At 41.1% G+C, this 27,749-nt stretch overlaps 1 protein-coding gene across 1 annotated transcript in view; it reads right to left on the minus strand.

Moving 5' to 3' along the window:
- Positions 1-6,274: 6,274 nt before the first annotated feature.
- The window catches only part of ETNK1 (ethanolamine kinase 1), a 44,435-nt gene continuing 22,960 nt past the window's right edge, over positions 6,275-27,749 (minus strand). The window contains exons 4-8 of the mRNA XM_084765854.1: positions 27,026-27,168; positions 19,373-19,456; positions 17,197-17,357; positions 11,726-11,799; positions 6,275-11,440 (exon numbers count right to left, since the gene is read on the minus strand). Coding sequence (XP_084621980.1) covers positions 11,368-11,440; positions 11,726-11,799; positions 17,197-17,357; positions 19,373-19,456; positions 27,026-27,168 — 535 coding nt within the window. The 3' untranslated portion in view covers positions 6,275-11,367. The remainder of the gene's footprint in view (positions 11,441-11,725; positions 11,800-17,196; positions 17,358-19,372; positions 19,457-27,025; positions 27,169-27,749) is intronic.

Here is a 27,749-nt window from a genome sequence, read left to right on the forward strand (position 1 = left end):
TTTTGTTTTTATTTTGCCTCAGAGGGGGGGAAAGGGCAAAGAATAAGAGACAAAGGAAGAGACAAAGGCTGGAGACAGAGAACAAGGAAGAATGGGAAGGGTACAAGGGAGGGGAGGGGTAAGGATATTTGTCCTGGAGAGACAAAGCCCCCCCTCTAGTAGAGAGGAGACAGACCTGGCCCATATGGCTTACAAAACTAAAAGGGGGAAACCCTGTGTTAGGAATGATGTGCTTTAATTTTAACTGGGCATGTTAATTAGGTAACCCAAAAGGGCGCTTTTGATTTCTGGATTTCAACACTTTGATAGCTGGACCTTGGTAGTCACCCTCAAGGGGGAGAAGTGGTCAAATAAATGACTAGACCTTGGGAGCTAGCTCTGGGAATTTAATCTAATGGCTTTTAGCAAGGCAGAGGGGGTGGAGGGCCTGCCAGAGCCATGTTTGTCATTCTCTGGCCAGCTACACCTGTGGCACACTCAAAGCCAGAGAGGGAGATTCCACAGATCCTTTCTTGTATCCTTGACTCTAAAGCCAGAACCACATGGCTGAAGCCGCCATGTTCCTCTGCTTGCTGGAACATGGCCCCCTTGTCCAAATACATTTCCACCAGCTTCCTGTTCTTGATGTTTCCTTCACTGCTTCAGCTTTTCTGACTTATTTTTCACAAGACGGAAGCTAGCTGAGCTGAGCCGGGTCCGGATGTGAGGTCACCACTTCCTTTATTCCATGTAGCTTCAGGCTTGAGCACAGGACTTAGCTCTTCCTCGTGCTCCTTTTCTCCTCAGACCATACATTCTGAATTGTCCCATGTCCAGTTTACTCCTCTTCATTATAGAACTGGCCACACCTACTCCAACAAAAGCCACACCTCCTTCTCCTTCTCAAGTAGTGTCACTCCCTGATGACTAAGCATTCAGATATGGGGGGGGGGGGGGAGGGGCATTCTTATTCAAAAACACCACACACATAAAATAAACAAATCTTTAGACTGGGCATGGTGATGCACACCTGTAATCCCAGTAATCAGGGAGGCAGAGGTAAGTGTATCTCTGTGAGTTCAAGGCCGGCCGCCTGGTCTACAAAGTGAGTCTAGGACAGCCAAGGCTACACAGAGAAGACCTGTCTCAAAAATAAATAAATAAATACATAAATAAAAAGTAAAAAATAATTTAAAAATCTTTAAAGGAGAGGATAAACAACCAGGTTTTCCAGCTACTCAGTTATAGAGTACATGCCTTCCATGAATAAGGCCTTGGTTTTTTTGTATTGTTTAAACAATCACAAAACTATGCATATTATAAAACCACACCAAACACTGTAAAGTGATTGTTGATGAGGAATAAGAGAGGAAAAAAAGAGGATAGGGTTGAAAAAAGAATGAGTTGGAGGCCGGGCATAGTGGCGCACATCTGTAATCCTAGCGCTCGGGAGGCAGAGGCAATCATATCTCTGGGAGTTCCAGGCCAGCCCTGGTCTATAAATGAGTCCAGGAAAGCCACGGCTACACAGAGAAACCCTGTCTTTAAAAAAAAAAAAAAGAATGAGTTGGGCTAGGGATAAGCTTGAAGATAGAGCATTTGTTTACCATGTACAGGCATGTACATGTCCTAGATTTGACCCCCAGCACTGCTCTAAGAGATGATAACCAAGTATGGTAGCACATGCCTTTAACCCCAGCACTTGGAAGATAAAAGCAGAAAGATTTCTATGAGTGTTAGGCCAGCCTGGTCTACATAGAGAGTTTCAGGACAGCCAAACCTACATAGTGCGACTTTGTCTCAAGAAAAAGAAAACAAGGGCGGAAAGAAGAAAAACAAAACAAAACAAAACAAAAAACATGTCATTAACATGTCAGCTGCCTACTCAAGAACAGATGAGAAGATGGACATTGGGCACATTGAAACCTGTTTCCTAGATGGTGGTGAGAAACATAAGTGAGAGGTCACTTGTTAAAGATGCTGGCAGGAGAGCCCAAGGTGACACATGGGAGTCCAGGATCCCTAGAAAAGGCCAGAAGAGAGAAACAGAAATAAAGAGCTTGCTGGTAAAATGTCCTTGTGGACTGTGCACATGTTACCCTGCTTATCAGATGCTGGCTTCTCTACCCCACTATCTGGTTTCAATCCTGGACACTGCATTGTGATGTTTACTCTAAGTATCTCCTGTCTCAACTTTGTGTAAACATGCCACCATTTGGTCTCTGTATTGCCAATAAAAGCAAACTAGCCAATGCTGAGCAATAACAGAGAATAGGGTGGGACATCCTGATGAGTGAGGGGAAGAGAAAGAGCAGGAAAGACAGGAGCAATGCACATGGAAAGGACCAGGAAATACCAGGAGGAATGAGCCAGACCTAAGATATGAATAAAAAGCAAGTTTGATGTGGGAAATCTGAATGGGAGGAAACTATCCTAGTTTGAAGGTTTAGGAAAGAGTAATAATTATACAGCATTGTGTTCTAGGCTAATTAAATAGATCCTAGTCTCTCTGTGTGGTTATTTGGGTATAAAGCTGGCTAAGGCGTAGTAACTGTTGATTTATTAAAATAATAAATCAATATTAAATATTAATAACTGACAAGAGCTACCTAGTCTGGAGGTCTTAAAAAGAGTAGACAAAAAGAGAATGTGTAGACAAAAACTACAATAGTGAGATCTTCATATTTTGGAAATTTATGAAACACCCTGCCCTAGAGTTTCATTTGTATTTCAAAAGATAAATGAAATAGTTCTGTCAACACTTGGGGCAACTGAAGACAACAGGATTCTGTTGTTCTGGAAAGGAAGGGAGCACTGGCAAGCACTCAGCATCTTCCTTCTCTCATTATGTTCCGTTAGATTTCAAAGTGGGAACTCACAAATCTTTGAGTAGGATAGCTTTAGGCTCTTGTTAGGGATGTCAACAAGACAGCCTTTTTCAAGGCACCTACACAGCCTTCTGCCGCCGTGCAAAAAGAAATATGCAAGAAGCACAATAACATCTTAAATTCTCTCCTAGTGCTACAAAACGAGGAAAAGAGAGCAGTTTGAATTAGCATCTTCAATGTGGTGTGAAGACTGAAATAGCATTCATCATCAACTAACTACTAAATATAGTAGTTCTGTAAAAAGGATTTAACTTTTTCAGCTATTAAGATTCACAGTACAAATAGTTGAGAAAACCAACTAGAGAGATCTTAGGAGAGATGAGTGTTTGATTTTGATTCATAGATTTATGCTGAATTTAAATAATTAAAAAAAATACCCAGTGTCAAGTTTTAACAGCCTGGTTAGTTAACCTCAATTGTCCACTTTGTGAGATCTAGAATCACCTTTGGGTGTTATCTATGGGGAATTATCTCAATTAGGTTAAGTTGGGAAGACCCAGTCACTGTGGATGGCACTGTTCCGAGATGGAATCCTGGATATGAAAAGGAAATTAGCTGATCACAAGTAATTATCTCTGCTTCTTGACTCTAGATACAACATGACCAGCCACCTCGGCTGCTACCGTTGTGACCCATCACTGCCATGAGCCCTTTAACCGTGAGCCAAAATAAACCCATTCTTAAGTTGCCTTTGTCATAGCAACAGAAGTAATGAAAAACAGGCTGGCTCCCCCTTTTCTATCAAAGGTGGTATTCCAACGCAAGTACCAAGTCTCTGGGGAAAAAAAAGATTCTTGCTTACTGACAACTACCATTATCTTTAACAAGAGTTCAAGTGTAGGTCATTAACGTCTTCTTTGGGTTATCCTGAAGTTAAAAAATTATGACAAAACTGTAGACTTTAGCTGCAACTCCTCATGCAGGGTGAGAAAAGGCCATTTTACTGTTTCTTTCCCTAGGCTGAGACAGGTATGCTGACACATGCCTTTAATCCGTGTTGAGAGGCAGAGACCGTGGGTTCTCCGTGAGTTGGATGCCAGCGTGGTCTATATAAGGACTTCTAGAACAGCCAGGGCTACATAGAGACCCTGTCACAGGACAGGGCAGGATGGCACAGCAGGCTCCGCACTACGTAAGTCTAGTGACTTGAACTTGACCTCTGTAAAGGAAATGCATTAGTTCATCTCTATGATGAAACGCTATGGAGCAGACAGCTCACGGAAGAGAACCTGGTGCCAGCGGGGAGGCAGGCACAGCTTCTGAAGCAGCAAGCTGAGGACCGTGAGCAAAAGCAGAGCTAGCACTGGGAATAGAATCTAAGAGCACTGAATTCTGGTCACCATGGAGAAATTAACTGCAATTAAATATATATATATATAATTTCTCTCAATTGAGGTTCAAATACCAAACCAAACCAACGAGAGGCAGAAGCAAAGAATATGGCGGAGTTGACTGAACTTCGACTTTAGTTCTCTCCTTGTAGACATCACTGACTCCGACAAGTTATCCTGAACAATTTGGCTGAGATTTCAGACTCCCTGCAATAACAAATCCTGCCTTCCTACTGATTTCTTGGAAAATGTTTCTGTATTTTTTTGATACTTTTGTACGGGAAATGAAAGTTCATCGTGTACCTCAGAGCACTGTACTGTTTTTAAGACTAGAAAATAATGTTCATCTTGCGAGGGAGCATGGGTGCCACACCAGGCAACAGATCCCTAAAGCAGAGGGCTGTAATGAGGAGTTAAGTACACTGGCAAGAAGTGTTCCTGGGGCATGCCAGTGAGGCAAGGGAAAGGTGGCAGAAGGCACAATTGGTTATGCAGAAATGGCTTTCCAAAAGCCAAACTTCCCAAGTAGTTTGGGTAGAATATTTTGAAGGCTTTAGTAGAGTACAAATTAACCTAATAGGGATCACGACAAGCATATCTAGAGGCTGGGAGGTGTGGCTCAGCTGAAAAATGAAGATCTTCAAAATGTTTTCACGGCATACTGCAGAGCCAGATTATGGGTGTGGTAGTTTGAATAAACTATGTTCCCACACAGGATTCTGGATCTGAAACTTGGTTAACTTGGAGGCTACTGGAGAGGTTATATTATAGAACACTTGGTTAAGTTTGAGACTACTGGAGGTTATAGAACCTTGAGGAAGCAGAGCTTTGCTGGTAGAAGTATGTCACTGAGTGACCTTTGAGAATGCATAGCCCTGCCCCATTTCCTATGCTTTTTTCTGTGAATGATCAGCCTGCTGGAGTGGAGGACATCTTTATACCCAGCACTGGGGAGGCAGAGGCAGGTGGAACTCTTGAGTTCAAGGCCGCCTGATCTACAGAGCAGGTTCCAGGGCAGCCAGGGCTACACAGAAAAAAACCCTGTCTCGAAAGTTAACTAAATAAAGCCGGGCTAGGTGACGCACTCGGGAGGCAGAGGCAGGCGGATCACTGTGAGTTCGAGGCCAGCCTGGTCTACAAAGCGAGTCTAGGACAGCCAAGGCTAACACAGAGAAACCTTGTCTAAAAAAAAAAGTAAATAAATAAATAAAAATAAATTTAAAAAGTTAATTAAATAAATAAGGTGATCGATTGTGATCAGCCAACCCTCCTGCTTCTACTGTATCTTCATCTATGAACATCTATCCCACAGGAACTGTAAGACAAAATCAATTCTTAGGTTGCTTCTGGCATTATCATAGAAAGAGAACAGTAACTAACACAATGAGAACCTTAAATCACCCAAACAGACATTTACATTCCTTCTTACAAATAAAAAGGAGTTGGGCAGTAGTAGTGCACACCTTTAATACCAGCACTCTGGAGGCAGATGCAGGTGGATCTCTGTGAGTTCAAGGCCAGTCCATCTACAAAGTTCCAGAGAGCCAGAGCTACACAGAAAAACCCTGACTTAAAAAGCAAAACCAAAACCAAAACTATACACACACACACACACACACACACACACACACACACACACACACACAAAAGCACACATGGGCACGTATCTACACATGAGCAAGCCAGCGGTATTCTGTGTCCTACCATGCTTCACCCACTTCTTTTAGAGTCTTTTAAACCTGGCTCACATTTTCTTGGCTAGGTTGAAAGCCAGCAAGCCCCCATGTTTGGTGTCCATGTCCCTAGTGCTGGGGTTACAGGTGTGTGGGGAGCACCTGGCTTGCTATGTGGATGCTGGGATCAAAATAGCAGTGCTCATGGCTGCTGGGTGACGACTCCCCTAAGCAAACAGCTCTCCAGCCCTTGTTACTAACTCTGGGAAACCCATTTCTTCTCTCCTTTTAGGGATCAAACCTATGACACTTAACTTCCTGGACAAATAGTCCAACCCTTTCACGCCATGTATTTGCACATGTTCTACAAGAGACAGTCTCCAAATTCAGTACATGGACACAGTATAGTTAGAACTCAACTTTATTGTTACAACCAATGTTTATTTACAGAATATAAATCTCTTCAAAAAGATACATTCCTTCATTTAATCAATGGTAGAAAGCCTTATTAAACAGAAATAAATCCTAAGCCGCACTTTATCTTAACAGAAACACGGCTTCATTGCAAGTTCATGAACACAGAACACAAATGTACTTCACGTCAGCAGCTACATGAATGAGGCTGTTGATTTTCACTGGCAATGCCATTTTATCCACGGAACAAATTTTACTTAAATTAACAGTAGTAAAAATTAAATCTCAAACATAAAAATATATAACAACAAAGGAAAAAGCAGGAAGTATCTCCGCTAGCAAACAGTTAATAAGCAAGTTCTCTGGCGCTCAGACACTTGCTGAGGAGTGGGAACCTAGGACAAAGGCTGCATTCATCTGCGAGGTATCGATCCGTGTTCAGTGCCGAGACTATCCGTAGCACTTACGACAGGCTATATAGAGCAGCATTAGACTACAATTCACATTTGAGAAACACAAATTTAAGATCCTATGCCACAGCTTCCCAATTCAACAGACAGCTAACGCAACGACAATTACTCACTTCAGTTTTTTTCCCTTATATTTGGGTAATACCATGTCTTCTTCCTTCAATTAGGACAGTTGACCCTGCTGTACAAAAGCTCCTAAATACAGAAAAGTCCTTACAGGTTCCCTTAGTTTACAGTTACTTTAGTACAGGTAAATACAGAGGACTTCAGATTACTGACAACGAACACTGAGGATGTCGCTACCTACAACAAACAGCAGCATGCCACAGTGCAGGCGTGGAGGGCAGGAGGCACTCTGTCCCCTCCACAGCTCTGCAGGTGTCACTGGGTTTCAACCTAGCTCTCAGCTTCTGGCTAGGAAGCCTGTATTTCCAACTGGCTAGGTTTTCCTGCTCCACTTCGACCAACTAGTTGAAAGACAATGTGATGTTTTCAGTTCTATAAGCATCTAGTGTTTTATTAAAACTTATTAATGGGATCCAAATTACCACAATGGGTAAGATAACTGAAAGGTAAAATTATAACTACTTTAAAGAGAGTATTTTTGCAAGTACATACAATGCACAAGGGACAGAGATGTGTTGTGGTACCATAGTGCACAGTCCAGCAGAGGAAAGCTGCCAATAAAGGAGTTTAAAGTGCTATGAGTCAAGCATCATTGTTTCTAATCTGAATACTTTGGGGGCTCTTCCTATATCAAATTAAGCCAAAAATAAAAATTTTCAGCATAAAAACTATTAAAACAAATCTAACTCATTTTGTAACATGTCACTATATTTAGCCTTTAAGAATTCAAAGTAATGCAAAACCTCTATTTTCTTTTACAAAAATATGGACTGAAGTTCCAAAAATGGGGATGTTTTGTCTGGAGCAGCTGATAGCATTTGTTATACCCAAGACTGAACAGTGCCGTCACTATGGGGAAAGGCGGCTCACCATCTCTACCCTGCTTCTCAGAACAGAAACAGGCTGAAGATGCATCTCAGCGTCACAGTAAAGGCCATCTTGAAATGGGACAGAGAGGAAAACCCACAGATGGCTTGAAGCCAGACACTCAGGCTGTCCACTCACTTTCACCTTCCCTGTGAGGTAGCACGTGCTGCTGCAACCAGGACAACCCCAGGACAAAGCAGCCAACTTTGTCAACAGGTGATGAATTAATAGGAAACTGTTTAAATCTACAGTACTCTGGAATGCAGTAAAAAATGCTTAAAAGCAAGTTAGAGGGGGGGAAAAAAATCAACCTGACACCACTGCCCTTTATATGCCTGCTAGTGAGATCATCAAGAGGTACAGGGGCTTCTGCGTGACACAGAAAACAACTATCTAAGTACTGTTCAAGGTCTCTAACTTTCGAGTGTTTGGGGGAAATTTTTCCTTTAAGTCTAAACTCAGTAACACATAAAGTTAAAACAAACATTGGGGGTAGGCTATTTGTCATTATAAGACTTTCTGTTTCACAACCCCGTCCTGAACCACTCCAGAGAAGCCTCCTGACACACTAGGAGATGCCATTTGCTCTATGGATGGGATTTACATTCACAATCAATTTCAAGTTTTTAAAAAAGTGTCAACAAACTCTGAAAATAGAGAAGGGGACCACACTTCAGTTTACAAACATCAAATTACATTTTTAGTTTCCTTTAGCTTCAGATTGTGACTCAAAGAATGAACTCTATAAATTCACTGCTTCCCAGAATCTAACCCACAAAAAAGTAACAGCCAAGTAAAAAATGGAGAAGTCTTATTAGGCACTGAGAGGCTAAATAAATAAATACCAACATGAACTAAGCCCAATACATCTTCCTTCCAGTTCTTGCTATCTCACTGCACAGCTAGAGGTGTGCACTGTTCCCAGCCAAACACCAGCAGGCTGGATCACTGAGTGACAGAAAGACTTCTACAAAGAAGAATGCAAAACTACACACTCTTGTATGCGAGACACAACTCACACTAATTACAGCTGCTTATTTACACTGTCCTATTTACACTCAAGCAGACCTAGTTGATGAGGTTTGTGCTCATGTTGATCTCAAGTGGATCACGTCAACAGTAAGACATAGCCACCACATCTCATTTTCCAGAAATGGTGGTAGCACAGGACTGGGGGTGGGGGTATCAAATATCATTGGTCAGGTTCAAGATCATACAGTGTGCCAGGGAGACAGGATGAGGGGTAGAGAGCAGAAATGTAGAACTTTGCTTGTTAAAGCATCCAGGCCACTACGGTCTAATGATCACACTGAACATCCATGAATGCACTTCTCACACCCACTGTCATATTTACAAAATGAACTTACCACCAGTTGAGTGATTAGGTAAGGCATTCAAGTTCCTTAGCTTAAGAAAAGAAGGCAACTGATATCCTAGCAAGCCACAGGACACATTTTAGAGGGATGCTTTTCATACCCTCTTTAGAATCCCTTACATGCTCAATACAAAGGAAAGACATTTTGAATCCTGTTGATGGTCTACACCATGATCCCCAAAAGCTGTATGAGAAACAGGTGCAGAAGAGCACCCACATCTGGCCAGGGAACGGGGACAAGATTTTGTTTATATACGCTAGTCTTTTTCCAAGATTGTTTGCCAACAAGATGTCTCGTCACTGCATTCAGTGCCACAGGAGTCTGTGTGGCAGTCACCTCTCAGCAGGCTGCTATGCAGTCCACCACCACCAGCACCAGCAGCAGCAGCAGCAGTGACCTCCATTCAAAGCAAACTTGAGCAACAGGAATAGACTAGCAAACACTGGCTTCTCCAGTGTTTCCACGTGACACACTCTTGGAATTTAAGAAGCAAAGAAAGAATCAGGAGGCTCACATCTCTATCATCCTATGACAATGTTCCAACCATAAACGAAAATTCCACTAAGCCAGTTTTTGTAGGTTTGCTTTAACATTGTAAAGAGATAGTCATTATTTGTTTCCATTCAAGAAAGTCAGCAGAATTGTAATGATCTTACAGTAATGTGGTTCATAAAAACAAAAGTGAACATTACAGCACTGGGGAGGTAGAAACCAAATCCAGGTCTAACACTGTTAGAGACACATACTTACGAGTCTATTTATGTGGCTAGAATTTACCATCTCAAATGGCCTGTAAGTGTTTCTACTTACTTTTATTAGGTTTCAATACCTTGAGACAATCCACGTTTTTTAAAGCACTTGTCTGAGAACATAAGTCATGTGGAACAACACCAGACAGTGTCTTAGGATAGGTATGTATTGCGTACTTTAAGTATGCAGATCCATGGAGCCAACTTTGTACATAAGCACTTATGTGACCAAAGTGCAAAGCCTGTCTGACTAATCTAAGTTAGCTGCGACTGTGCAAGCTCACAGAACAGTCTTCGAAGATTAAAGCCTTCTTGTCTACCTCAAAGACCTAACTTCCTTCCATATAGTTGCCTCCCTCTTACATCCACACAAAATAAACTAAACTAACAAAAAACAAAATAAATCAAAACAAGTCCTCCTACCACGACTACTGTTTAATTCACATTTCCTTACTTGTTAGATTTTAAGTATTCAAGCTCAATGACCTACCTAAATGTCTTTACTGGTTCTGTAACTGTTTTTACAACACTACTCTGGAATCACATGTATAAGGAGTCAGTTGCTGACTCTACAGACACAAAACCAACCTGAGGAATGAATACGAATAAAGCATCTAAATGATACTCCTTGCTTCCAAGTATGATGGACTCTGTATGCTTGTTTCAAATACTAACAATGCCAACTATTATTTAATAAACAAAAACAGAGTAGCTCAAAACAACATTTTTGGTTAGAAACAATTGATATGTAAATTCTAAAAACTGGGACTATTACCTTAAATGACCATATCTAGTATTTGAAAACATGACTTAATACAAATTTTAACATTAAATTGTTATACTTATAGTTCAGGATTATACGGTAAATATATTTTATATTGTCAGGCTATGTAAAGAGACAATTTAACTCTAAGTTGTATTCCCCAAAAAGAAATGATTTCCAATTTCCAATTCAAAAATGTTTACCCCAAAAGACAGTGACTGCCTTGCTCCCCCTCCTCAATGGGCACTTCTCTAGAGCACCCTGAGCTACTACTGAGGCACTGACTGCCGTTCTGAGAGTAAATGATTCATTTTACAGGTCACACTGAACAAGAATGTTTTTCTAAAATTAACCCTAATAACAAAACTTTTAAAAAAGATCTCCACAACATTCTCATTGCATACTCTGAACCAACAAATGAAAGATCAAAGTAGCCAGTCATGTCAAATCTGTAATAAATAATTCACATGTAACATGGACTGTATTGCCAAAGGCTAAGAAGCTGACTTTTACTCTCTCTGCTGATGGACAGATCTCTAGCCCGCCACATACTGACAGCAGTCGGCATATTCGTAACATCATTCTACTTAAAAACAGATTGGTTGTTTAGAGGCATAATTTGTAAAGCAAGATAACCAAACTAAATGAGTTTTAACAAATATTGGCTTTGAAATTTCTTAGAAACATCCACAAGCATCGCTCGGCTCCTGGAGAACAATGAGGCTTCCTCTTTACTCGGGCATTTTTAGTGCTGTGACCTCGGGCTTCATTTTGAAGTACTGGTTAAAGCGAACAACTGCATACCTGGTGAGGAGAGAAACGAGAGATCCATCAGAGCCTCAGGCCGCAGCTGCTTCCTCTCACCCAGAGCTGACTCTTCTAAAGTGTGCAAGTGCCTGCTGAGCCTGCGATGCCACCTACTGGGCATCCCCCGCTGAGCACCTGCCAGCTTGGAGCTTCCTCACAGCCTTTAAGTACATGTGGCCTACATAATTCTGGCTCAAACAGCAATGTGACGCTCTTGTCATTTCTACATGCTAGTTCAAGCGAACAGAGACAGACAGGGCTTCACAGGTCACATCACCTTACCCAAGGAAGTCGAACTCGATCGTTGAGTACTTAGCTTGTATCAAAGCCCAGAGTCCCCAAAAGAAATGAGAAGCCTTAAAGAGAAGAAAAATGAAGAATTATGAAAACATATTTTTGTGCCCAACACAAAATTGCTAAGTCTATGCTTTTCATCAATTACATGCACGGTACTTTCTTTTTTCAATACTAATTAATGAACTTGGGTATACTGAGATATATTCTCTAGCCCCCAAAATATCCTTGTCCACTTTTACACAGTAAGGCCAGAACTACAAACACTGGAGCACACGAGCACTTACTGAGTCACCACTGATGCCGCCGCCGTCTATACTAAGTGAGAAAGTGAGAACAGCTTGACAACTGAGCTCAAGCAGTTTCTGTAACCTTTGCCCAAAGCAGAGCTCAGCACAACAGGCAGACACCAGGAGCAGTTCACACTCCTCCATATACACACTAATTACAACATTGATGAACAAGTAAACCAGGAAAAACTGGGTCCCAGAACATAAAGTTAATGTAATTAAAATGATAACGTAACTTTATGCATGCACCACAATTAACTTTTCTGGTTTTTTTAAGACAGGGCTTCTCTGTGCAGCCTTGGCTGTCATGGAACTCAACCTGAGAGACCGGGCTGGCCTTGAACTCAATGAGATCTGCATGCCTCTGCCCACCAAGCGCTGGGGTTAAAGGTGTGCACTGTCACTGACCAGCCACAAGTAACCATCTCTAAATGATTAACATTTTTATTTTATATATCTATGTGTACACATGTATGCCCAGTGCCCAGAGCCCAGAAGGACATTTTCTATCACGTGAAACAGGAGCTACAGGTTGTGTGTGACCCTGTGGGTACTAGGCTCCAACTCCAGGTCCTTCTGGAAAAGCTCTTACCCAATGAGCCATCTTTCCAGCCCCTAGGTTTCTTTTTGAATTACATTTATTCATTTGGGTGTGTGTGTGTGTGTTGTAAATATAGATGTGCAAGAGAGAGGATTCAGTTTTCTCCTTCCACCATACAAATTTCTAGACTGTTACTCTGGCCACTAAGCCATCTCACTGTCCCACAATTAATTTTCACTTAGACATGACATTTTAAAATTTGGTTAATACAAGTCAGCATCAAGATACTATAACAAGGGGCCTGGAGAGATGGCCCACAGGTTAAGAGCACTGTATGTTCTTCCAAAGTTCCTGAGTTCAATTCCCAGCAATCACATGGTGGCTCACAACCATCTATAATGAGATCTGGTGCCCTCTTCTGGCCTGTAGGCACACATGTGGGCAGAATACTGTACAAATAATAAATAAATCTTTTTTAAAAAGATACCTTAGCAAGGAAAAGAATTCTCAGAAACTGGAATAAAGAACCCACTCCCAAAAGTTGTCCTGACTTCCAATGTACACACAACACACACATACACACACACAAATAATAAATTAAATTTTTAAAGTTCCGGCCAAAATGGCACCGAAAGTGAAGAAGGAAGCTCCTGCTCCTAAAGCTGAAGCCAAAGTGAAGGCCCTGGAAATTAAGAAGGCAGTATTGAAAGGTGGCCACAGCCACACAAAGATCTGCATGTCACCTACCTTCCAGCGGCCCAAGACCTTACAGCTCTGGAGGCAGCCAGATATCCTTGAAAGAGCGCACCCAGGAAAAACAGGCTGGATCACTACCAAGTCAGCCATGAAGAAGATGGAGGACACCACCACACTCACAGTGTGTGCTCATAGTGGATGTCAACGCTAATAAGCACTAGAGCAAACAGGCCGTGAAGAAACTCTATGACACTGATGTGGCCAAAGTCAACACCCTGACAAGGCCTGGCAGAGAGAAGGCGCATGCTCGGCTGCCTCCTGGTTATGATGCCCTGGATGTTGCCAGCAAGACTGGGATCATCTAGACTGAGCCCAGCTGGCTAATTCTAAATAAACACTTTTACATCATTAAAAACAAATTTTGTTTCTTTTTAATGTGCATTGGTGTTTTGTCTGCATGTATCATGTCTGTGTGGGGGTGTCAGATCTTGGGAGTTACAGACAGGTGTCAGCTGCCATGTGGGTGCTGGGTGCTGGGATTTAAACCCTGGTCCTCTGGAAGAACAGTCAGTGGTCTTGACCATCTCTCCAGTCCTTAAGGAGTTTTTTTTTTTTAAACTGGTAACCTTGGGCTGCTCTTCCAGAGGACCCAGATAAGATTCCCAGCACTTTTACGGCACCCACACAGCAGCTCCCGGCCATCTCTAACTCCAGTCCCAGGGGATCTGATGGCTTCACCCTGCCTCTGTGGGAACCAGGCAGTCAAGTGATATGCAGCACACATACAGGCAAAACACTCATATGTATTTTTTTTTTAAATGCTGGTGTAAAAAAAAAAAAAAAAAAAAAAAAAAAAAAAAAAAAAAAAAAAAAAAGAAACTTCAATTCCCCAGAAACACTCTACTTTTACTAGAGAAGCTCTAGAAAAACACTGATATTAACACCCAATTTTATTTCTGGAATATCCTCTAAGGCAAAACAAGAAAAATGGCCGGTGAGATTGCTCAGGGGGCAAAGTGGCTTGCCACCAATCAAGCCTGACAATCTTCAAATCTCCAAGACCCACGTGGCAGAAGGAGAAAAGTAATTCTAATAGGTCATCCTCTGACTCCATGTATGCTATGGCATGAGCATGCTCACACCCACACAAAGTAAATAAATACATGTAACAACTGTTTTAGTGTACAATGTTAGTCAGGCATGTGGTAATGGCAAGGGAGGTCTCTCCCCAAATTTCAGTGTCTAACAACATCAACAGCCATAGAGCAATGCAAACTAATACAACAGAGATTCTCACCTAAGTCAGCATGCAGTTACCAACACGGGATGACAGGGAATGCTGGTGAGCACGCAGACAGATGAGATCCCTTCTGTATTACTGATGGGACTATAAATGACCCAGTCAGTATGGAAACCAAGATGGAGATTTCTCAAAAAGCTATACATCGCTCTACCGTATGACCCAGCTACGCCTACTACCTCACTCTGCACCCTGAAGTCCCATGTTCTGGACAACATGGACCATGTTTAGTGTTTCTTGCTGCACTACTCACAGCAGCCAACTATGGAACCAGCTATGGAACCAGCTAGGTGACTAGCAATAGAGGAGTCCACAAAGAAGCTGTCAAGGGGCTTATGTGATCAGATGTGACGAAGTCACTTGACTTATTTAAATAACGTAAGAAGCTAAGTCTATGATACATTATAGCTCCTGTGACAAGATTTTTTTGTCTATTTGTTTTGTTTTACTGGGAGAGGAGAGGGATTTTGGTGCATGACATATAAATCATAGACATGCAATAAAAGTTTTTTAAAAAGTTAAGTTTAAATTTATTTTTTTTTTTAAGATTTATTTATTATTATGTAGACAGTGCTCTGCCTGCATATACACCTGTAGGCCAGAAGAGGGCATCGGATCACATTACGAATGCTTGTGAACCACCATGTGGTTGCTGGGACTTGAACTCAGGACCTTTGGAAGAGCAGGTAGCACTCTTAACCACTGAGCCATCTCTCCAGCCCTTAAATTTAAATTCGATAGGCTGACGCAGGAGGATTACTACAAATTCCAAGTGAGCCTGGTCAATTTCCAGGACAGCCGGAGACAGAGAGTTAAGACCCTGCCTCAATAAGCAAGCAAACAAACAACAACAACTTAAAGTCCTATCTGGCCCGCAAGTGAAGACCTGGTGTGAATTCCACTTCCTTCACCCTCAGGGTAAGGAGCACCTTACTATACTCTACAGGTGCGTTGTTAACTGCCAGTATAGTAATTCAAAAGTACACACAAAATCTCAGGAGCCTAACACCTCTAGTGCACACTCTGTATAGAGAGCAAGACCCAGTGCAACAAGAAGACATTTCCAGAAATGAAAGTGAAAGAGTCACATAACAGACGTCAGGAGAACTTTGATAAGACGAGAGAGCACCTGTCTATGTGGTCATGTGTGCGGAAGCCACTGTCTCTGGGTACCTTCCCTCATCTCTCTCCACCTTATCCATTGAACCACGGTCTCTCGCTTGAACCCAGAGCTCACTATGAGATGGTCTAGCTGGCCAGACTGACCCAGGAATCCCACACATGGAGATTACAGGAGGGCTCCCATACCGACCCCGCTTTTACACTGGGTGCTGTGGATCTAAGCTACACAGTGAGCACTTGCTGAGCTATTTCTTGAGGCAGGAGCTAACTGCTGGCTAGCTGGCCATAAGGCCCCAGAGGTTCACCTGTCTACCCCTCTCCCCAGCCCTGAGATTACAGGTCTATACCATGCCCACTTTCCCATGGGTGCTAGGGATCCAAACACAGGTCCCCATGCCTGCACAGCAAACACTTTGCTCACTGAGCCATTTCTGCTGTCCTCGTAGAAATGACATTTTGTGGCTGCTATAGCCATCATGGCCAACTGTACCTGTAACCCAACACCAGGGGCCTGGACAACAAAGTCAGATGACATATGGAGCCAAGTAAATATATTTAAAGCACAGGAAGCCTCTTGTTAATTTTGCCTTGGTTTGGTTTTCTGAGACAAGGTCTCATACAGCCCAGGCTGGTCTTCCTTGCTGAGTAGCCAGGCTGGTGTTAAATTCTAGACCCTGCTTCGTCTGCTTCCCAAGAGCTGGTGGTACTGCAGGCATGCACCACCATGCTTTCCCCTTAAATCACATTTAAGTTTATTTTTAGGTATACTCTGCTAAGAATTTTAAATAGATATGGGTATTAAGTTTCACAAGAGATTGCATCTTGTCATTCTAACTTATAAATGTTTTGGGAGACTTTAATAGTACACTTCTAATATTCCTAAACTAGAACAGCAGTAGGTACTAAGCATCTGACTGATGATCTGTGCACAGATACCATCCTCGTGCCTAAGAAGCCTGTGAGCATCGCAGGGCTCCACTTGGCCTTCTTAAAGTGAGCACTGCTGTGCAGACGTGAAGGACTACAGCAGCAGCAGCCTCCACGGCTGCCCAGCAGCTCAGCTACGTGAGCATCAGACAGCAGTTATCACATATGAGCGATGTGCTCTGGGCATCTTGGGGGTATCATAGCCTAAGACTATCAAAGTCTAGCTGTGGCCATCACTACAGTCTACATGAAAAGACAAGATGGCCAATGCTTCCAAAACCAATTTGACAAAATCATATTAAAAATTATAAAGTACCTGAAGAAACTGACAAAATATTCAGTTATGTCTTAACACGTCAGTTGCAAGCTGTGCTAGAAGATAACTAAATGTTCTCTAACTAAACTCGGTTAAGATATATAAGTAGACAAAACAACAAATATGTCCTTAAAGCAAGGTAATGGATGAGGCAAGCTGTAAACCATTACATCTCTCATTATTTTAAACAACAAAATTCACAAAATTTTTTATAAGATGATGAAAATTTATTTAGTTGCATTTTTCACTGATTCTATTTAAACTTACCAACGCAAACTGATTGACTTGAATGAAGAGTGTTTCTACTTCCTTTTCAGTGACTTCACAGCCAAAACCCTTAAACTCCTTGTAGGCTTCCAGGTAGGAGCGCAGCCACTGGCCCTGGAGCTCTCTATCTGGATAGAGACTATAGTCTACATCGCTGACACCTGAGGAGACAAGACCACTGAGAAACACTGCTCACCATGCCGAGGTACTGCAACCACGCTTTTCACTGAAAAGTAATGCAGCCTTTCACTTCTGCTGGTGTGACTCCTCATCACTAAATGATGGGGCATCTGAATCCCAGCTTAAATCTAGGGCGCACAGCTGCTGCTCATCCTAGGACACTGAAGTCACTGCTTTCCCCTGAGCCATCCTCAGCAGAAGCCCCAATCTACATTTGAACAAGCCACCCACCCCTGAGTGTTTTTAAGCACTCAGGGACAGCAGAGCTTCAAGCCCGGCCTCCTGACAGCTTTTGGTCACACTCAGGGTAAACATTTTTCATCCAACATAATACTCCTATTGATTATTTAGAAATTTCACAGGATGCACCCTATCACACTCACTTCCCAGTCCTCCCAGGTCTACTCCCGAGCCCCACCCCCTCCTGGCCAAACACACTAAATCCAATTTGCTTGCCATATACTCACTGGAGCATGGTCAAACTCCCAGTGGCCACCTCTTCCCCACCCTCACACACAGCCAGAAGCTGTCAACTGGGGAGCTGCACTTCAGCGCCCCACAACAACAGAGTCTTTACTGAAGCCTTTATCCCCATGCTGGACTGTTTTAAAGTTTCAGGAAACAATATATTTACTCCCATTTATTATACTCCGTTGATATTTTCCATTTCTATCTTTTCCATTTCTTTTGAATGGAGTTAGAAGAAGGTAGGGAGAGATGAGAAGGGAATAAAGAGAGAAAGGTGGGCCATCACCATAGTCTGAAGGTCCACTCTAGAAGTTCCTACTATTTTTGCCTGGCATTTGGGATTCTTCATAAATAGTCTAAGTCCGACTCTTTAATGTAACTTGCGCGTCTCCCTCACGAGCTTTCTATCCCACAGACTCATCTTAACACTGCCTCCTTCCTTCTGTTCCAAGTACTACCTAACACTCAGGCTTTAGCTCAGCTTTTCCACACAGAAGTTCTAAGACCGTTGTGGCTTCCTCCTTCATAGCTACAACAGTCTGTGCGTCACAAAACGGTGAACTTTACCATACAGACACACTGCTGCCTATGGGAGAACATGTGACAATATGTGCAGCACAAACATGGGGCTGTAATTTATGTATGGTGAATTCGGTGGAACTAAGTAACTAGAAACAAAATGTTCACCAATTTTATTTACCAGCCTCCTCACCTGAAATATATAAAAAGACAGCAATCTGTTACAAGTGCAAGTTCAGTGATACAATATCCTCACTAGGAAAAAAAAAACACCCAAAGTACTTTCTATCTTTATGTTTAGGAAAATTCTAAATATAGTAATGTTAATTATATATCTACTTACATAAAAAAAACCTAAAATTTTATAAATAATTATAAAATAAAATTCAAGAAGAAAAAATGCCCAACCTTTTAATAGCAATAAAATTTAAACTGGTAATAACACAAAGGCAGGAATGAGTCTTTAGGATAGAGGTTGACTGTTCTAGCTATGAAGCAGGAAGCCACAACAGTCTTAGAACTTCTGTGGGAAAAAACTAAATTAAAACCTGAATGTTAGGGAGCATTTGAATGTGCAAGTGGCACAGGAGGGAGGGAGGCAGCGTTAGGATGAGACTGCTATCTGCAGCAATCAGAACAAAACCAGAACACATTTCAATGTTTTGTTAAAAAGCATTTCAAGAGCCATGTTTGTTGTGCTGGGAATGGAAGCGAAGGCCTCTCATGTGTAATAGGGATGTGGAGCTAACACCAGCCCCAGCAAAGGTCTACATATGATCAAAACCTGGCTCCCTCCTCAGTTTTAGTGAGCTCTATTCACACAAGCCATGACCTCCTCCCTCTTGTATTTTCTGATGGCAAGCAAAGGAAAAGCTCCTTTCTCCAGGAGCAAGTAAACAAAGCCAGCAGTAGGTCAAGTGGTAAGTGGGACATGCTGTTCCTGACCAGGATTTCATCCTTTAAATGTCACTATTGGTAGATGACCCCAACTGTGAAGCATGGGTCTTACCTGCAAACTCATTGAAATGATTCCCAATATCATATGCCAGGTAGTTGTATCCAGAATACTCATAATCAATGAACTGTACATCACCTATGTGAGACACAAAAACAAAGCAAATAAGAAATCATAGACATGATCAGAAAACCCCTATGCTATCTGTAATTCAATCTTTCTCATACTTTGTCTCAATGTGTGTGCTTGGTTACATGCACTTCTGAGACAACACAGGGTAAGGCTGTGAATTTTATGGCAATGAGCTTTACAAAATTCAAATTATGTCTCTTGATCAACAGCAGTTCAAGAAAACTACTATTCACTTTTGTGAAAATATAGTCATTTCCAAGTTCTAACAGAAGACAGATACGTTTTTTACCACATGGGGGCATCAGTAACTTAAAAATTCATGTTTAATTAGAAATAACTATCTGTGGAAATTGTTAACAGCCTATCTTAACAAAACATCTATAACACACCATATACTAGCAAGCTTATCTACATATGAAACAAACTCTGAAAACATGCACTCTGTGGTTCTGACAGTATGCTAATATGTGGTGACCAATTTGGTGTTATCACCAGTTTATCAACTTCTTATGTTTGTTATAACTATTTACAAGTGAGTTTCCATGTCTTAGGGGCATTACATAAGTTAAAATTAAAATTTCATTCATGTGCTTGTGCATGTGTGCAGACAATCCTGGCCACCTTTCACAAGTGAATATACTACTTAGGAATTTTTAATTTTTAAGTATTCATTATGGGGGGTTTACATGTAATTATACAAGTTAAAGGTGGAAAAAATAAGGAGGTATTGTTTTAAAAAATCTAATGTTTGTCACTGTCTACACCAAAGACCTCTGTACAGCATGGAGCTAAGCCACAGTGGACACAAGAATGAGCCCAACTGTGAGAGCCACGTCCAGGATGCTCAGGCTGAGAAAACACTTGTAACAATAATGTGGTCACCTCATCTTGTAACCAGTAAGCAGAGGTGACAAAGACAACACACTGGCATTTCTCAAAGAAAACATCCTAATTTTAATGTCTTAGTAGGGATTTGTATAGTTAATCCGGGTAAGTATACTGAGTATATTAAATCACCAAGAAAAACAAAAACTTACGAAAGATGTGATAAATGTAAATTTTCATAAAGCAACTGTATTTATTTCTAAAACTGTGTAAGAATGGCCAGGGGCTGGGGAGTAGCTTGGTGGTGGGGTGCTTGTCCAGCAGGCACTAGGCTTGGGAGTGACCCCTCAACTCTAGGGAGGGGGAAAGCACTATTGGGAAAAGTCACAGTCATCAAATAAATTTCCGTTTGCAAAACTGGATACACCTTGTTACAATAAATGCTAAGGTTTCTCAAATGTTAATGAAGATAAATCACACTGCAACTCAGCCCAAGTGTGACCTGCTGCAAGCCCAGGACGACTTGACAAGCACCACGCCCACAGCTCGAGGACTTCACTGAGCAACAGAAGGGAAGTGGGACAAGGCTGGCAACAAGAAGCTGCAGACAAGTACCATGGCAAGTCCTTGACTGAGACAAAGCCACTAAACAGCTTTCAAAATATATAGTCTACAATATAGTTATGAAAAGGATTCTGATCAGCTAACACACTATGATGCAGTTTGTTAAAATATGTCTAATAAAAGAGAACATACTGAATACAGGGCAAAGATGAACTAAAATAAATCTAAACAAAGTGGTCAGCTCCTTTTATTACAGGTGATAGACAAGTGACTTTCCCTTTAACTTCTTTTTCTTTTCCTTTTTTAACTTTACAATGAACATTTCTGAAGAAAAAATATTCTCAAAATACTATGGATATTTTATATGGAAACTGACAACAGGCAAAACTAAACAGAATGGTAGGTCCAGAACATAGCTAACCCTCTTGAGCCTTCTAAGAACAGAATAGCACCTTTACCAGGCTCATGAATGAGCCGAGCAGACTCTTAGCACATACCCCTTAAGTGCAGCTGTTGATGACTTGGCTCTGTAAGCACACCTTCTTTTAGAGCTCATGTTAACAGTTAAATGCCAATAAAACACACAGCCCAGTCCTGAAGCTTTCTTTTGCCACATAAATAAAAGCTTCGATTTTCAAAATTACACTTAGAATTTGGCAAATACGTTAAAATGGCAGGTAAAAACAGACCTGCTTATACACATAATTTAATTACAACAAATCATTTTAAGAACAGTTAAAATCTGTTTCAGCATGAAAAGTTTTAGCAGTGACTTTGTAGTAGCGTTAACTCATTAACACTAGCCTTTATGTAAAATGCTATGTTGCGTTTTATAATGAAATCTAAAGATAAGAAAACGAAGCTAACAAAATACAGATGGGGCTGTTACCAGGCTCCGTGCATGTGAACAAGTGAGGCGACAAAGCTCCAGTCAGTGCGTTTAAGAAGCACGGTGCGCCGCCACATGGCAGCAGCAATGGCATACCTAATCTGTAGCAGATGAAGAAAATTTGGCAAACTCACATTGTACAAGACACAAAGCTTTAAAGGAAAGAAAGTTTTAAAAATCTGCATTAACTATTCTTTTTCAAATTATTACAAAGTGGAACTCAACCTTAAATTTAAGATTCTGCAGCAATGTAAAATTATAAGGCCTATTATCTTAAGGGTGCCAGAAAAATCAAATTACAGTATTGGAAAATGTTTTCCTACCATGAGAAACATGTCTTTATCCAGTTAAGTTTAATTTTTTATTTCTAGTATTTCCCCAAATTAAAAATTTTCATCACTATTAATAAATAATTCTTTAAGACAAGGATTTCTTCTTGAGGTCTCAAAGGTGAACAGATAATGAAAATACTCCCCAGAATTTTATGTGCATGCTCCTTTCTCAAGGAGGCTTCCAACCATCCAGAGTCTCAAGCATTCTTAAGCTTTACAGAGAACGATTAGCTTAAGGGTCATTGATTTTTATTATCCTTATAAGTAATTGTAGTACTGACACACAACACATACAGCAAATGATGGATGAATTTGAATTTTTTAAATATTTTTTATTTTTATTATAGATTGAAACCTTCACCACTGTAGGAAAAAAAATCTGTAGTTAAACTGTTCTAATCTCAATACGAGAAAAATAGTTTTCTAATTATAAAAGCACTTTGAAGCAAAAAAAGAAAAAGATTTATTACCGAGGCTATGTAATTTTTAACAAGACACATGTCTTGATTTTTTGTTAAAAATGAAAAGTAGTGTTACCAATATGAGAAGCTGAGCTCTTTCCAGCCCTCCACCTGCTCTGCTGTTAAGACACATAAAAACAGCAATGAAGAAGAATACCAAAGAAAAGTCACAGGAATTCTGCAAAATGTGCTGGGCTTTATACAGAGCGTGGCAGGAGGTCTGGGCAGGGAAGTGTCCAGCCCTGCTGTGAATCACCTCTATCACAGCACAAACCTCTCTACATTTGAGAGCCAGGGACTGGCGACTGCTATACGACATACAGCCTGGAGGATGGGACAGAAGGGACCTCCTGGCACATGGGGAGGACTCAGATGCTACGAGAGAAATGGAGGCTCTGCTATACAGAGCACTGAGACCCAGTACAACCCACTGAGGAGGGGTTGTAAAAGAGAACTTTTTTAAAAAGGAAAAAAAAAAACCATGGTATGTCTAACATTCTCATTCAAGTGTAACTTAAATACAGTGGGCCTCAATACATGGGTCTTAAAAGGCGCTAACCCCTCGGACTGTGCTCATGCAAACAACGCGAACTAAACTCAGTGGGACGCACAGAGAGACACAGAGAAAGGAGGGGAGGCTGTGGGGAAGAAAGGGTCCAGCAGGACCAGGAGGAGAATGAGAGAATAACAGAGAGAGAAATACCAACATACATTAGAAACATCTATAAGATTGTCAGCGTAAAAATAAACAGAAAGCAAAGATCTAGTAGTATCTTAGTCATTGTTCCTTAATAATTCAGGAATGAGGAGGGTTGTTTGGTTGGTTTCTAAAACAGGGTCTTGCTATGTAGCCTGGCTAGTCTGGCACTCACTACATGGACCACACAAGCCTCAAACTCAATCTTCAAGGCTCAACCTCCTAAGAGCTAGGCTTCTACACATGCACCACCACGCCTGGCTAGGGCTCAGCTTTACACACGTGGCTCCACGATGTTTTGTTTTCTTACACAGTAGTGTAGAACAAATCAATACAAGGCTAGCATTCCTCTTCACAAGAGCATGAGGCTCTCTCCAGGATGAGGGAAATGTTCCACACCTGTAAGGTGCAGACACCTGTCAAAGTCGCCAGCAGCATGCTTCATAAGCCTCTCTGTCTGCTAAGGCAGGCTTCCGCTCTGTTGCCTCTGCTGACCTTGAACCTCCCAGGCTCCAGACACCCTGCCCTCCAGCTTCCCAAACGGCTGCAGTCCCATTACACAGCATCCCACCCAGCCTGACGTGCTAAGCCTGGCACAGTGCACGGCAGGGAGACGCTCAGCTCTAGAGATGCTATGCTGCTAAAGAGCTTAAGCATGGAAGCCACTCACATCTACAACTGTGAATTATACATAAAAGAAAGTAAGATGGGCTGATGGATGGACAGGTGACATGGGTGATAAAGCACAAACTTGTCAATCCTAGACTCGAGGCCCCAGGGGCATGTACATGGGGAGCCACTGTACATCAGGCATGCAGCAGCAATTTTTTTTTCTTTTTGTTACACAATTCCTAAGCAAAATGTATGTATTCCTGTAACATTTATACAGAAGAATGCCAATAAATATATGGTACACTGTGTATAAACACTTAAACACTTAGAAGACTGAACTTTCATCTCTCACGCACGGGCCACTAAGGGTGCTACAGGGTGCTGAAAACTACCCTTCATTCTTTTGGTCAGATACAGTTTATAAAATGCATACTACAAATATACATTAATATAAGGGCTGGCAAATGATGTTAATGCCAAAGCCAGTTCACCCCATTTTTATTTTAAAATGTATGCACGCTCTGCTAGATGATACTGAAGAAATGTATCATGTTAGCTCCAAATTTACACTCTGCAGAAATTAAGAGTACAAAGACAGCTTGATGATAACAAGGCCAGGCTCTGCACTTCATTATTTTTATCTACTTTTGCCTCATAAGATAAGCAGAAGGTAGTGAGGCCCTGCACTAAAGCCACATGTGTGACGTTAGGGTAACAGATCAAATGTCTATGTGAATAAATGGGAATCTTCATCCATTATTCCAGGTGCAAGTTACCTTCCCTTCAAAAATCTCAGCTTCTATGTGCCACAGTAAAGGAGGCGGCTGGGCTAAGGCCTACGTAGTCCACGTTGCCTTCTTTTGTTGTTATGAGTCACCTTTAATGGCTGAGTCATCTCTACAGCCCCTTTTTTGTGGTTTCTCTCACCCTACCTGAGATGGGGTCTCACTATGTAGCTCTAGCTGCCCTGGAACTGAAGTAGACCAGATGTGCCTGCCTCTGCCAACCAATGCTGGGATAAACGGTGTATGCTGCACACTGCCCTTTCTAAGGTTATCTCTGGAGCGTCGAAGGAATGCACCAAGCTCACCAAATCGTTGGAATAAGGCATGGTATCTTCTGTTTATAACTATAGATTCAAATAGGTTATATGGTTTCATTACCTCAAAGCTACCTGCTCCTTGACTGAAACACCACCGAAGGACAGTGATAGTACAGCTTCTGGTCAGATGTTCTTGAGTTTCAGGCTTTACCTGAACATTCTAACCACAGTGTCTTAGTGCTTATGCATCAGCTACTAACACAGAACCCTTGTTACAAAAGGATGCCACAAGGTCCAACTAGCGTTCTAGTAGACATGAAACTCCCAACTGCTGCGGAGAACACATACACAACAGCCTTTGCTTCCTAAGACTCAAACACCCATGAAGACAAGGAGCAAGCAGTACAACATGGACTCCTACTGGAAGGACAGGGACAGAGAGACATGGGGAGGGCACCTTGACCTCTAATGCCAAATTGTTCTCTTTGAAATACAAGCACTTTACATGTAAATTATCAACAGCTGATATTGAAAACTGTTTAAATGCAAAGTACTTATGACAAAATAATCTGATTTTTTTGGTCCCTTATGTTTTAGTTTTATAAACAAGTTTGTTCTATGAAATGAATATGCAAAAGAAACATGAAAATTAAAATATGACAAATTAAAATTAATATTCCAAAGGAAGTAACAAATTCCCTTTGACTTGCAGTTAAAAATAAAGCTGAGTGTCCACTTCCAATGTAAGATGAAATCCCTTACTTGAAACTCCATTACACATGTGTTATTAAGTCTTGCACTGAACTTACAACTAGCACACTCTTTAGGCATAGCTAACGCTCCTGTTTCATATGGCATTGAGATCTGGTCACCATTCATTTACTGTAACAATTATCTATACTCAATGGATAGTAACTCATTAAAGAACATTGTCAAAGACTAATGCTTTAGGGTATACCCAAGGTTTAGAACAAAAAAATGATCCCACACAAGAATTAACATGATTCAAAACAAAGCCTTTAGTAGTCTTTAAACAATCTCTCATCCACATTAAAATATCAAATATGAAAGATAAATGTTTTTGAAAATATAGCTTAAGGCCACCATCCTTGACAGTGCCCCTTCAGTGGGTCTCAGGGTAAAGTTAGCCATAACTGCTGACAATTCTTTTATTTGAACAGTCTCAACTCTGGATATAAGGTCACTAGTAGTAAATTTGATGTATTTGTGGCTATAATAGTAACTTTTTGGCCTTAGTGTATCCACAGAAGCATTTTTAGTTTAAAATATGACCTTCTGGATACAGCCTCTCTCAACCAGGCCTCTCTGAGAGCAGCAGCTCCACAGCTGCACGCACTTCCCAAACATTAACTGTAACACAATTATACTCTTAGATTTCAATTTGGTATTTGAAGGTGTTTATTGTTTAGCAACCAAACCTCAAAAACCACTTTACCCAGTGATGTAATAATGCAACCAGTGACCCTTAGCTCTGAACACAAAGCATCAAGGTATGAGCAGTCACACAAAAGTTACCGCAGAAGTATCAACGTTTGCCTCAGAGTAGTCTAAGTCTGTTTACTAAGGCTATTTTCTTTATCGTCAGTTCATTTGCTATACATATGGGCAAAGAAGGTATTTTCTACACTGAGTCTCAGCCTAACATGTCATCATACAGAACAGAGTTGGAAGGCCTGGAGATTTAAGCGCAGTCACAGCACTGAGAGGGCGCCACAGAAACCCAGCAGTGCAGCAGCGGCTTGCTGCCTTCCCATACTTCCCATTACAGCAGACATGCTTTCAAAATCACAAACATCCAAACAGCTCTTAGAAATATATATTTATATGTATATATTTATAAATATATATGCACATACATACACAATCATTTCATCATTTTACACTTAGAAAGGCAACAAGAACCACCAACTATTTCTAATAACACAACTTTTAAAGGCATTTTATCCATATATATATGATACATATCATATATATATATATAAATTCCTAACAGCAATTACCATGATTTTTATAACCTCAATAGAAAATAAAGTCTTTGTGTGTTTTTAATTCTTGTTTACTGATACAGCGACAAGGGGCCATTAAGAGTATCTGAGCCATCAGTCACATCACTGCTAAGGTCAAACACCTACCTTGTTTCTCGTTGTAGATTATATTCTTACACAATAGGTCATTATGGCAAAGCACCACAGGCGAGCCCAGATTGGAGAGAATCTCTTTCATCCAAGTCATCTCCTCCTGAAGAAGCTGAGGGCTTGGGATATCACTTAGGAACCTTTCCATTTTAAAAAGAAAGTTAGAGCTTGTTTATTTGATTTACACTTCAAGTTTAAACTTAAAAATCTATTTCAAATGTCTTCCACTGAATAAGCACATAATCCTGAATTCAACAATAGAGCATTGTGTTCCAAAACTGGAGTAAAAAAAAACTTTTATAACCACATGACACTTAAAATGTAGAGCAGAAACTAAAAACTCTTGATGCTTCAAAACTGGGAGAGGGACAGTGTTTAAGCAGCTGCCAGCTGTGACATTTACTGCTACTTCATGCAGGTGAGGGGCTGAGACACAGGGAATTCATTAAGAGGTGTAAGTGTATTATTTAAAGTTACAGACTAAAAGAAAATATTTATTTTAAACTAGGAAAGATGAATACAACAAAATTGAGTTCAATTTTCAGAAAATCCTAGACCACTGCCTGGAAAGGAGATGATATACTCTTATCTCAACAGCAAAGCTATATGGTTTGCCTCAGCTCAACCGCAGATACAGTTTCTTAAAAGTCATGTTTAACACAGATTTTCAGGACAAGGGTTAATAGAAAGGTGTCTGAAAAAAGGAGGAACCCAAAAGTAT

Source organism: Acomys minous, assembly GCF_964271855.1.
Source record: "Acomys minous genome assembly, chromosome: 17".
Classification (NCBI taxonomy): domain Eukaryota; kingdom Metazoa; phylum Chordata; class Mammalia; order Rodentia; family Muridae; genus Acomys; species Acomys minous.